This window comes from Pseudopipra pipra, chromosome 1 (assembly GCF_036250125.1).
Source record: "Pseudopipra pipra isolate bDixPip1 chromosome 1, bDixPip1.hap1, whole genome shotgun sequence".
Taxonomy (NCBI): Eukaryota; Metazoa; Chordata; class Aves; order Passeriformes; family Pipridae; genus Pseudopipra; species Pseudopipra pipra.
The window spans coordinates 155234511-155247067 of record NC_087549.1 but is presented as its reverse complement, the minus strand read 5'-3'; the positions used below and the strand labels follow the sequence as shown (position 1 = coordinate 155247067).

The window sequence follows — 12557 nt, the reverse complement described above, 5'->3', positions numbered from 1 at the left end:
GGTGAGCTGAGGGAATTAGAAACCTGTCAGACCATTTGAGATGCCAAGACAACATCTTCCCCCAGAGCAACGTGGAGAATATCTTAAATTCAAGCTGTTTACAGCAGTGTTGCCAGGACTAAACAACTGCCCTTTTTCCAACTAAAAAAACAACCCCAAAAAACAAGGGGAAAAAAAGAAAACAAAACCAAAACCAAATAAAATCATCACGACTGAAACCAATTTAAAAACTAAGAGATGCTGCTGTTTTTCCCTCTTTGTCCAGCAGTTGGATGATGTGGGAAAAATGGGCAGCTCGGATTAAACCCTGTCTCTGCTCCAGAGGGAAAAAGGGGAGAAGTGGAAGAATGTTTTGGTTGCAGGACGCTCTAAGGACATGAAACCTAAAGAAATGTGGTTTCATGCAACAAATAACTAACAAATTCACATTATTCAGGCCACAAGATCACTGGGTGATGGGCCAGGTATGTAAATTGTTCCTAATCAACAGCTTTGACATCTGGCTCTTGAGCATAACAACATCAGCATCCCATTCCTGCAGCCACAAAGAGACAGGAGGGAAAACCCTACCAATTAGTGGCTCTTCTGTTCCAGCTCTTCCATGAATCATTCCCTGCCCTTGTAAAAATACATCATTTCTTCACAGAATCTCTTGGTAAATCCACGATTCAGATCATGCATTAAGCAGGTCCACAGTACTCAAAAATACATTAACCCCAGAAGTTCCATCCTGTGTCTTTGCCCTGTGATACCCTGGGCAGCACCTCCACTTCTCAGCTGCTCCAGGAGCAATTTCCCACCAGCTTTCTCCAAAGGGAGAGAAAACTGAGGGGATGTTGCTGGGTGAAAGTGCCTCTTTTTGTAGGGTTATACAAGGTTCACCATCTAATTTTCAGGAGAGTCAGCAGCCCCAGAGGCTCGGGAACAGCCCGACCTGCATTGCAGAGCAGTGACACGACAGCTGGAACCAGCCCTACCCAGAGCCAGGGGGGCTGCAGTTCAGCAGGCAGGGACTGGGAGAGGTTTGCACCGACCTCCACAGCTCCCAGGAGAGGTTCAACAGTGGGAGTCAACAAAAACTGCTCTTGTCGTACAATTATGGGATCATTAGGGGTGGAAAAGCCCTCCCAGCCCATGGATCCCCCTGTGCCCCATCCCCACCTTGTCCCCAGCCCAGAGCACTGAGTGCCACGGCCAGGCCTTCCTGGGACACCTCCAGGGCTGGGCACTGCAAACCTCCCTGGGCAGCCCCTGCCAAGGCCTCACCACCCTTTCCAGGGAGAAATTCCTCCTGATGTCCAACCTGACCCTCCCCTGGCACAGCCTGAGGCCGTTCCCTCTCCTCCTGTCCCTTGTTCCCTGGCAGCAGAGCCCGACCCCCCCCAGCTCCCCCCTCCTGTCAGGGGGTTGCAGAGCCAGAAGGTCCCCCCTGAGCCTCCTTTTCTCCAGGCTGAGCCCCCCCAGCTCCCTCAGCTGCTCCTGCTGCTCCAGCCCCTTCCCAGCTCCCTTCCCTTCCCTGGACATGCTCCAGCCCCTCCATGTCCTGTACTGGAGACCCCAGAACTGCCCCCAGGGCTGGAGGTGCCTCAGCAGTGCCAGCACAGACTTGGCCTTGTTGGCCCTCACCCCGTTGGCCTCAGCCCATCAATCCCATGGATCCAGCCTGTCCAGATCCCTCTGCAGAGCCTTCCTGCCCTCCAGCAGATCCACAATCCCACCCTGGTGTCCTCTGCAAACTGCCTGAGGGTGCCCTTGATGCCCTGGTTCAGACCATCAGCAAAGCCATCAACCAGGGCTGGGCCCAGCGCTGAGCCCTGGGGACACCACGAGGCACCGGAGAGGGGGAAGGCAAGAGAGAAGCCCCTGTGGGGGTGGAGACCAGCCCTTCACCACCTCCCACAGCCCCTAAAATCAGGGATCTGCTCATTCCCAAGCAGTGGAGCCCTACCAGCCATCTCCACGGGCTTGAACACGGGCTGCGGGTCGAAGCGCAGCTCCCGCTCGTCCGGCGCCCAGGAGTCGTTGCGGTCGAGGAACTCCTTGTAAGACAGCTTTTCATCCATGATTTCTCCTGGGAACACTGAAAGGGGAGCAGAAAGAGACACAGTCAAAACATTGAAATGCTTGGAGCAGACTATTGGACGATGTGACGTTCGGAGGCCGACAGGGAACGGGAACTGGGAGTCAAACCAGAGACCGGAATAGTCCTTCATTACTGCTCTGATCCAACTCTTCAAAGGTGAGAAACAGGATGATGGGAATTCTGTGTGTTGATACACAGGTAAGATCAGGAAGGGACTCACACTGAAGTGCAGAACTATTCAAAATCCTTGTGTTGTACAAAAGAAAGAAAACCTTAAGCCCTAAAGCTTTAAATTGGACAAACTCAGTGGAAAGGCTCAAAACTAACACCCAGACTAGTGGCTTTTTAGCTTAGTTTTCATTTTAAGGAAACCTGAATTTTTCAACTCTTCTCTGGACAACCTTAGAGTTTCCAACTGATTCCAGTTTCTTCTGGAAAGAAACACAAAAATATTGACCCCAACTCCTTCTCTCATCCCCTAAAACAACATTCTCTGCTCTTTAGCCAATAAATCTTTCAATGCTTTTAATATTTTTACCTTCACTTAGGCTAACAGTACCTTGAGCTCAGGAGAGGAAATTCAGAGTGTGCCTCAAAAGAATATCCCTGGAGATGACCCTTAATTCAGTGCAAAACTGGCTAATTAAATAGAAGTTAATAAAAGCAACCCCAATGTTAACACAGAGAGGGACCAGAAGGGAAGAATTAATTAAAAACACGATGCTGGTGTATAAAAGCAACAACCTGGTACCAGGTAGGCAAAACCAGCAAAGTGGGCAGAGATCCAAAGAGCCTCTAAACATTCTAATAACAACAACGAAGTGATTGAGAAAGACTAAGATGGAAAAGTGGCTTTTGTGTCTCCCTGATAAAATAAGGCAATGCCACCAGCACAGATCAATCAGTGGGAACAGCAATTTGCTGAGAGATTTTGTCCTCAGAAGAGCAGGAGGAGTTTCTAACTCCATGAAGTTAGAAGCACATCAGAAGCTGTGATTAACACCTGATATTATTTCCAATTAAACCCTGGAGGCCCAGGCCCCCCGTTGTCCCTGGGGCTGGGGCTCTGCAGGGTCAGAGGCGTGTGACTGCGTGTCCCTGTTTGAGCTGATGACAGAAATACACTTTAGCTGGGACTTCCCAGATAATCCCCAGGAAAGCAGAAGAATTAATGAGCTTTAACTCCCTTTGAGGCATCACATGAAGGGCTGGGCGGGCTCAGTGGTGTCACCAGGGTTCAGCTCTCAGCAGCTCGGTGCCCTCACGGGGGGCAGGACACGGGCTCCTCTTCCAGCTTTGAACTGGGGTGTCCCACAACAACCACCCCACAAGGAAATGCTTTTTCACCACTGAAATTCAAAATATGGAGAGTGCCAACTGCCAACTGACATGCCACGAGATGGGCACTGGCTGTGGGGAGAAATATCACAGATAAGTGATATCAGGGAATGAACCCTGGAATGGTTTGGGTTGGAAGGGACCTTAAAGCCCATCCAGTTCCAAGCCCTTGCCACGGGCAGGGACACTTCCCTCTAAAGGGAAGTGCCCTAGCAGAAGTTCACAATTGTAGATGAGATCCTATAAAGACTCTGATGCAGCTAAACACAATGTGTTTTATTTTTATGCTTATATGCCCTCGGAGAGCCAGGGATTGGGAATTCAAAGGGCAATTCCAGCAAACACAAGATCTCCTGCTCCTTGGCTTCCAGGTAAACAGGACCCAGTGAAAGCACTGAAGCCCTGCCCTTGAACAAATGCAGTTGTGCCCATCCCTGGGGTTATCCCTGCCCTTGAACAAATGCAGTTCTGCCCATCCTGGGGGTTATCCCTCCCCCTGCCCTTGAATAACTGCAGTTCTGCCCATCCCTGGGGTTATCCCTCCCCCTGCCCTTGAACAAATGCAGTTCTGCCCATCCCAGGGGTTATCCCTCCCCCTGCCCTTGAACAAATGCAGTTCTGCCCATCCCTGGGGTTATCCCTGCCCCCTGAGAGCCCCCCAGCAGTGGGCTCTGGCACGGGGATGCTGCTTTGCTGCCAGTGCCTTTCAGCTTTCCTTCTGCTCCATGGCTCCATTTGCCATGGTTCACTTCAGCAGGAGGAGACAGAAGGTTCCCTGGCCAGGCTCTCCACCAGCTCTGCCTCTTCCATGTGATAAAGGACAGGGGGACACATGGACCCCCTGTGTCCCATGGAAAATCCAGCCCAGGGAATGCTGCCCGAGCCCCCAGTCCTGGAGTGGCTGAAAGGCTGATAATTCAAGCAGGAAATATTTTACTAATATTTTATTTTATAATATAATACGATTTTTATACTATTTTATTTTATTTACGTCTGCAAAGTGCTTTGAAGATAAAGTGTCACTACATGTGTCAAGAGACATTATTATTATTTACGATTATCTGTGGTGCAGAACAGCAAGGGATTTAATTAGATTGTACTGGAAATTCCTCCAGACAGGAGCCTGTCATTTGTGTGTCTATAAAACTCTATTTAAAGAAAAAAAAAAAAAGAGAGACACTGAAAGTCCTTGACAGTGCGAGGAAGAGCCTGGGAGCAGTTAGAAACATTCGACAAGAACTTCTTCAAAGCTGATTTTTGGATTAGACCCACACCAAGGCTGAGCAGCTGTAGAGCACACACTGCTTGAATTCTAAATATTTTAAATAAATCTGTTTGTTGGACCACAAAAACACATTGGCACAGTGCCATGACTAGAGATCTCCCATAAAATGAGGGTGGTAAAGGCAAAGCAGAAGTCAAACCTCGCCCCTGGTTTTGTTTCAGTGGACAGGTTGTGGTCATGCCTTTAAACCAGGAGGGGAACCTCCCTCAAGCCCACGCTGGGCTGGAGGAGGAATGAACAGGAGCCAGAGTTGTACAGGGAAATATTTACATGTGGCATTGGATGAGGCCAAGCTGAGCAACACCACTGGGGTTTTGGAAGCCTCAGCTCCGGCACAGCCCCAAAATCCGGACCAAAGCTGGCTCAGGAGCAGCTGGGAGCTGACTCCAAGTCCTTCGAAGTCTAAACCAAAGACCTGCATGTTCCTCAGACAACATTTTCATAACAGGTGCTAATTAAAAACCCAACCCAAGCCCTGCTTCCCAGCAATCCCAAGGTAAGGAGGGATCCAGAGAGCTCTGGAAGGGGCCGAGAGGCCAGAGACAGGCCAGGAGCAGGGACAGGGCTCCTGAGCCAGGAACAAACATCCCTTCCCTGCAGCCAGTGCCAGGATAACCCCAGAGAACAAAGACTGCTGAGTCAGAATAAACATTAGCAAAACCCCCCCTGCTATTCCCAAAATGTTTTCCAAGTTCTTTGCCCTACAGCCATAAAGCAGACACTTCCAGCTCATTCGTCGTCCCAACCCCATCCCAATATCCAGCTCCTCCTTCTCAAGCTTGGAACATGAGAAACGTGATCCCAAGGACTCAGAAAAGAGGATTTCTCAGTTCCAGCCCTGGCCCTGCAGCCCCTCCCAAAACACACGTTCTGCCTCCGATCTCCCAACAAAAGACACAAAAGCAACAAAAAGGAGAAGCCAAACTCTTACAAGGACCAATCCTGAAAGTGCCCGTTACTGTGTGCCAGCAGCAGATCGTGCACTCGACACAAAATGCAAATCTGACAGATCCCACAAACCTGTAAAGCAATTTTAGTGAGTATTAAAGCTCAGTGGCAGCTGAAAATCCGGTTACGAGCGCTGATAATATAAACCAGGGTAGGATTAGAGCTTACAAAGTCTTGCTTAAAGGAAAAAACACCATTAACAACGTACTTACAGAGCAAACTTGCTTCTGACAGGAAAAATAAGGCTCCCATGCAAGTAGCACCTTCCCTGCACCGATCCCAGGGCAGGTTCCCAAAGAGAGCAGGACGTTCAGCGGAGCTGCTGACGGTGGGGATTCGTTTGTGTTCTCAGCCCTCTGCAAAGATCAGCACGGCCACAACCCCCGGGGCAGGGCTCAGCCAGCCCAGAGAGCCCTCCTGGCCACCCACCCCGGGCCCTGCTGGCCTGGGGGCTCTGGTAGGAGCAAAGCCCCGTGCCCGAGCAAAGCCCCGTGCCCGGCGTCCCGCAGGACATCCCCCAGGGAGTGTCCAGCCAGGAGCTCTCCCAGGAGGGGATTACAGGGTAAAGCCTTTTCGCTGCAGGAGATGCTAATCTTGGGAGGTCACCGGCCAGACCTCCACAGGGAGGTTAAGTATCCTCCAAATTAATGAGTGTGCAGCCAGGAGAGGCCCCTGCCAGCAACCAGGGAAGAGAGAGGCTTAAGGGCTCCATTCCCATATGGATCTCCAGGGGAATTTGCCTGGATCTCCCCATTGCTCTGGGTCTTACAGGGATGCCAAGAGGCCTTGCTGGAACCACCACCCAAGAGCAACAGTGTTATCAGCTGGCAGAACAGGTCAGGACAATAAACTCCCATCAATCCCAATGGGAATGAAAGTCCACACACACACACCTCTCTCTCTGCAGGGTGTGGCATCTGCTACCTTGAAAAGGAGCTTCAGAATCAGGGAATTACACAATGGTTTGGGTTGGAAGGGACCTGAAAGCTCATCCAGTGCCACCCCCTGCCATGGGCAGGGACACCTCCCACTAGCCCAGGTTGCTCCAACCTGGCCTTGGACACTTCCAGGGATCCAGGGGCAGCCACAGCTTCTCTGGAAAATCCATTCTAGGGCCTCACCACCCTCACAGGGAAGAATTCCTTCCCACTATCCCATCTAGCCCTGCCCTCTGGCACTGGGAAGCCATTCCCTGTGTCCTGTCCCTCCATCCCTTGTCCCCAGTCCCAGCAATGAGAAGCAAATTAAAATCCAGCACGGAGCTGGATGGGAAAATGAAGATGAGGAATCTATTACAGGTCATCAAGAAGCTGCAGGGCATTTCAGACGGCTGCTGACAGCTCAAGAAGGGTTTTATTGCCCTCCTTCTGAAATTCCACGCTGTTACATAACCCGGAATGCCAAAAGAGCTCCGTGCCTACGACTGTCAGAACCGCTATCTCCAGACTCAGGAGACGCGAAGTCAGGAACTCGAAAGTTCAACACAAGGTTCATGTTTTGCCTTTTACAAAAAATCTGCAAGGAAAAAAAAAAAAATTGCAGTTGTTACAGTGTCCTGTCCAGCTTTTTTCCTTGCTTATCCTTCCCAGAGGGACATTTTCCAGCAGCCACTGCTTCGTCATCGACTGAAAGGCAGAACCACAGAGGTGCAGAGAGCTCTCAAATCCCACCCTCTGCTCCAACTGCTCCAAAAGCTGTGATTGTTCTCCTGCTCCTGCTTCCCACTGGGAATGTCAGCTGCTCAGGAAGGGAGTGATCCTTTAGCACACCTTGGATGGTATCAGAGAAGTCTCCCAGATCCCACAGTGCTCAGGACTGCCAGGCAGGACAGCTCCCACCAGGAACCTCCTCCAGATTCCCCCATCCAGAACCACACTCGACAGACTCCACAGGTTTTAACAGCAAAGGCACCTGAAGTTCTACTTTTAAATAAAAGACTCACTAAAGACTTATTTCCACAGCATTGGAACTATTGGGAGCTGGGGAGGGACTTTGGACAAGGGATGGAAGGACAGGACAAGGGGGAATGGCTTCCCACTGCCAGAGGGCAGGGATAGATGGGATAGTGGGAAGGAATTCCTGGCTGGGAGGGTGGGGAGGCCCTGGCACAGGTTGCCCAGAGAAGCTGTGGCTGCCTCTGGATCCCTGGAAGTGTCCAAGGCCAGGTTGGAGGGGGCTTGGAGCAACCTGGGCTGGTGGAAGGTGTCCCTGCTTGGGCTTTTTATTTGGCTTTTCTCAACTGAGATTTTGGAAGCCAAGTGTTACAGCTGAGACCCCTGTTCCACCTGGGGCTCCTTCCTAAACCCGTGGGCCCTCTGATGTCCTTGGCAGGGAATATTTCACTCCACAGCCACGGACAAAACTCCCCAGACCTGTTCAACAGGCCCAGCACGAGATGCAGATGAGCATAAGGAACATCTGCACGTACAGAAACCCCAGAGCAGTGACTCCAGGACTGAGTCAGCTGAATCACTCCCCTGGCTTTGGATCCAGGCTCAGAACTGAGGAGAAGGAGTACAAGGTGTGAGGACACCCTGGCCAGGCTGCCTTGTCTGAGATGTGTGAAGCTGAAAGACTCAAAACTGAGGCCAAAGATCCACAGTGAGGGAATCACCAACTCCTTACTTTGGGCTCGTGAGGCCCATCCAAACCCCAGTGTGCTGGAATGGGAGAGAGCACCACAGACCCCAGGATCACTGAGGCTGGAAAAGCCCTCCAAGGTCCCCGAGTCCCCCCTGTGCCCCATCCCCACCTTGTCCCCAGCCCAGAGCACTGAGTGCCACATCCAGGCCTTCCTGGGACACCTCCAGGGCTGGGCACTCCAAACCTCCCTGGGCAGCCCCTGCCAAGGCCTGACCACCCTTTCCAGGGAGAAATTCCTCCTGATGTCCAGTCTGACCCTCCCCTGGCACAGTCTGAGGCTGTTCCCTCCTGTCCTGTCACTGGTTGCCTGGGAGCAGACACCAACCCTCACCCTGCCACAACCTCCTTCCAAGGGGTTGTAATGAGTGAGAAGGTCCCCCCGAGCCTCCTTTTGTCCAGATGTGAGGGCCAGGAGGTGGAATCTCCCCTCCTCCATGCTGCCCAGCCTGGCCACAGCTCCTGGCCACAGAGACCCCACGCCCATGAACACCCAGGTCTGGGGGTGACGGGACAAGGACCCCAAGTCACAGCAGTTCAGTGTCACACGAGCATCTCCTGCCCCTCCACAGAACCTCCCACCAAGTTGTGCTGCTGCAACATCCTACACAATTCTCCTGGCTTCCAGAGTAGCCAGGGAGCAAGGGGAAGGAGCTCCCAGGAATTCTGGGGGGCCCTGCAGCCCCTGTGTGCCCCCGGAGCAGGGGCAGCGTGTCCCTCCCTCTGTCCCCGCCGAGCAGTGACTCTGCAGCTCCAGCAGAGCCCTGACCTGCAGCGCTGTCAGCCCTCGTTCCCAGCAGGGAGAAGCTATTGCCCCTGAAAGGGCTGCTGCCAAATTTAAACAGCTTCCTCCTGATTCAGGGAATGCTCCAGTTCAACTGCTCCATTAGATGTTCTTCGGTGGGGCAGGGGCTGGAGCGGCATCTCAACCCCGGCGGTCGCACACGCTGAGGAGACTGCCCGTGCTCCACATTAATCCAGGGTCAGGAAAAGTGCAGCACACTGCACAGCAGAAGCCTTGGAGAAGAGCAGAGGCAGCAGAAAGGAACCAGCATAAGGATTCACTCAGTAAAGGTCAGAGCTTTGAGCTCAATGCTCAAACCTTCCCAACGTGGACATACAGAGACGGGAACTGCTCACCCCTGGAGGGGTGGGAGAGCTTTGGCTGTCAAGGAAAGCAGGTCTGGGAGTCCTTTTCCTCCAGGCAAACTGAATTAGTCTCTTGAACAGGGACACAAGTCTCCCCTGAACCTCTGCAGAGGTGGGGAAGGATGAGAAAACACTACCAGAGACACACCAGACCCCAGACAAACAACCTGGGAGTTTGGAAACTCAAGGGCATGGAGTGATAGGACAAGAGGGAATGGCTTCCACTGCCAGAGGGGTTAGATGGGATATTGGGAAGGAATTGTTGGCTGGGAGGGTGGGGAGGTCCTGGCACAGGTTGCCCAGAGAAGCTGTGGCTGCCCCATCCCTGGAAGTTGCCTTGGAGCAACCTGGGATAGCAGAAGGTGTCCTTGCCCATGGCAGGAGTTGGGACTGGATGGGCTTTAAGGTCCCTTCCAACCCAAACCAATCCATGATTGTCTGGTTCTACTCTTGCTCAGCAGCAGGAGGCCCAGGAACACCCTCCAGGCCAGCCCAGATGATGGGAACACTCTGCAGGGAACCCTGAGCTGCAGCCAGGACTGGTGCCAACAGCTCAAGGGGGTTCAGGTCACCATAAACACAGAGGAGCAGCTAAAGCACCACCTTCTGCCAGTCTGCACGTAGGACTGGGACTGGCAAAGTGCCCCCTGCTCCCAGGAAATCAAAGAGCCACAGAGTGGATTAAGAAAAAAAATACCTGAGGTATAAAAAGCCAGTAAATTCTCAGGGAAAATATCCCCTACCTTCCACCTGACGATGATTTAGTACCTCCTGCTGAGGAATTCCAACCTTCTCTAAGCTGTATCCTCCTGCACTGACACCAGAGCATATTTACCCAACCACCCTGAAAAACAAACCTGCAAATTTCTCTTCAGCTGAACCCAAAGTGCTCCTTTATCTTTAAGAGCACAAGGAAGCAGAGGATCTGTTCTCACCCCACAGCAGACAGACCGACCCACTCCTGCTCTCTGCGTGCAAAGCGCTGGATGTTTGAGGTGTCTTTCCAAGGCTCAGTTAAGGCACCACACACCACACACCACACACTCCCCTGCCCCAGACTGTTCCACGTGCCCGTGTGGCAGACCCTGGGCAGAGCTGCCCAGCCCAGCCAGCACCAGGAGCAACTGGAGCAGGAGAAGTGCCCCCACCTCGCCACCCTCGCCGCTGCTGGAGGACGTGGCTGCTCCTTCCCTCCGCTGAGCCCTTCAGCCCTGACCTCCTGCACATCCCAAATCCTCTCCTGACAACCTCCAAGGGCTAAATTCCTGTTTGAAATGCAATCAGGGCCGGAGAAGACAACACAAATAAAGGAAGGCAGCACTTACAGTCCCTGCTGGGCGCTGACGAGCTCCGAGCCTGTTCCTTGACAAGTCAGTGTTTACAGGATCAGGGAGAACAAGGTCCACGCACCAGCAGATGGGAAGTGCTCTGGTGACTACTTGATCCACTAATAAGCACTTTTCAAGAGCTATTTCCTGCAGCTGAGGAAGGCACAGAACTGCCTGAGTCCCCTCAAAACTCGGAGCAAGTAAATCACATTAAAACCCATCTTTACTCACCTCACCCTGTGGTACCTACACCCTGTTTGGTGCCTGGTCACACAGGAGCAGCTTGGAGGGCTGTTCATCACTCCAGCTGCTTCTGGGCAGGTTGTTTCATCACTTGTTCCAATATCTCTTAATTAATTAGGTTATAAATTAATAATGGCTTACACCTCTAAGCCAGGTGTGGTGCTTGCCCTCTCCATTCCCTGGGACTCTCCATCCCCATGCCAGGAGCTCCAGGCAGGTGCTGGGGACTCTGGCCTGGACAAAGCCCGTGCTCCAGCCCTGTTGAACAGCAGCACTTCTCAAATAATAAAACCCAGAACTAAAGCAGACAAGGATCAGCCCCTGCAGCCTTTTTTGCATAGTTTTCTCCTCCATCTCCATTTAACAGGTTTTTTTCAACCTTCTCTTGTGTCTAATAAATCAGAAATCCTCTCCTTTTCGCCCCCCTGCACTTCAGGACTTGTAAATCACGATGCCCCATAATCTGGGGGGTTTTAAATCTCTCAAGCTGTAAGTCCCATCTTCCATTTTTATTAATTTCCTCCTTTTTTCCAGAACCCTTAAGGCACTCGACACAGCCACACTGGAAATGGTTGATGAACTCTTGCCTATCCATACAAATCCCTTCCCTCCATCAGTTTATTAGCACTTCATCTTCCCAACAGATTTAACTCCTGAGATCCCTGATTGCCCAGATGAATTTCAGTTGATTTCCCTTTTCTCCCTCCTGCTCATTTGCCTAAAACCAGTCAATTCTAGCCTATCTCTTGTTTTCCACCTTTTCCTGCTCTCCCAGGTAAAACCAAGCCCTGGGGACAGCACCAGCTCCACCACCAACCCTTCTCCTGGTTCAGAACATCCCAGCTATTTATTTGGGATACTTCCAGACTGTGAGCCAACACTTCTCCCCAGGAGCTGTTAAGGAGGAAACCACTCTGAGGACCAGGAATGAATTATAAATACACAAGGAGTGTGGGAACCCTGAAAAATCTGCCTGTAATCCTGCCCCACGCTCCCCCCACAGGGTCAGCAATTCCAGCCCGGATTCCAAATGCTCCACTCCTTCTGACCTACATCCCTGGGCACCTGGCTTCACCTGAGACTGCAGGAGCCACTCCAAAGTGACACTATTTACTGTCACCCTTGGAACACACAGACACACACAGACACAGATCTGTACATCCTCACACACACAGATACAGATCTGTACATCCTCACACACACAGACACAGATCTGTACATCCTCACACACACAGACACAGATCTGCACATCCTCACACACACAGGTACAGATCTGTACATCCTCACACACACAGGTACAGATCTGTACATCCTCACACACACAGGTACAGATCTGTACATCCTCACACACACAGGTACAGATCTGTACATCCTCACACACACAGATACAGATCTGCACATCCTCACACACACAGGTACAGATCTGTACATCCTCACACACACAGGTACAGATCTGTACATCCTCACACACACAGGTACAGATCTGTACATCCTCACACACACACACAGGTACAGATCTGTACATCCTCACACACAGATACAG

General features: G+C 51.8%; 1 protein-coding gene across 10 annotated transcripts in view; it reads right to left on the bottom strand.

Moving 5' to 3' along the window:
• The window catches only part of MAP4 (microtubule associated protein 4), a 143660-nt gene that overhangs the window by 59799 nt on the left and 71304 nt on the right, over positions 1-12557 (bottom strand). For all 10 annotated transcript variants that reach the window (XM_064645858.1, XM_064645771.1, XM_064645952.1 and 7 more), the window contains one exon: positions 1949-2080. In XM_064645858.1, the coding sequence (XP_064501928.1) occupies positions 1949-2080 (132 nt within the window). The remainder of the gene's footprint in view (positions 1-1948; positions 2081-12557) is intronic.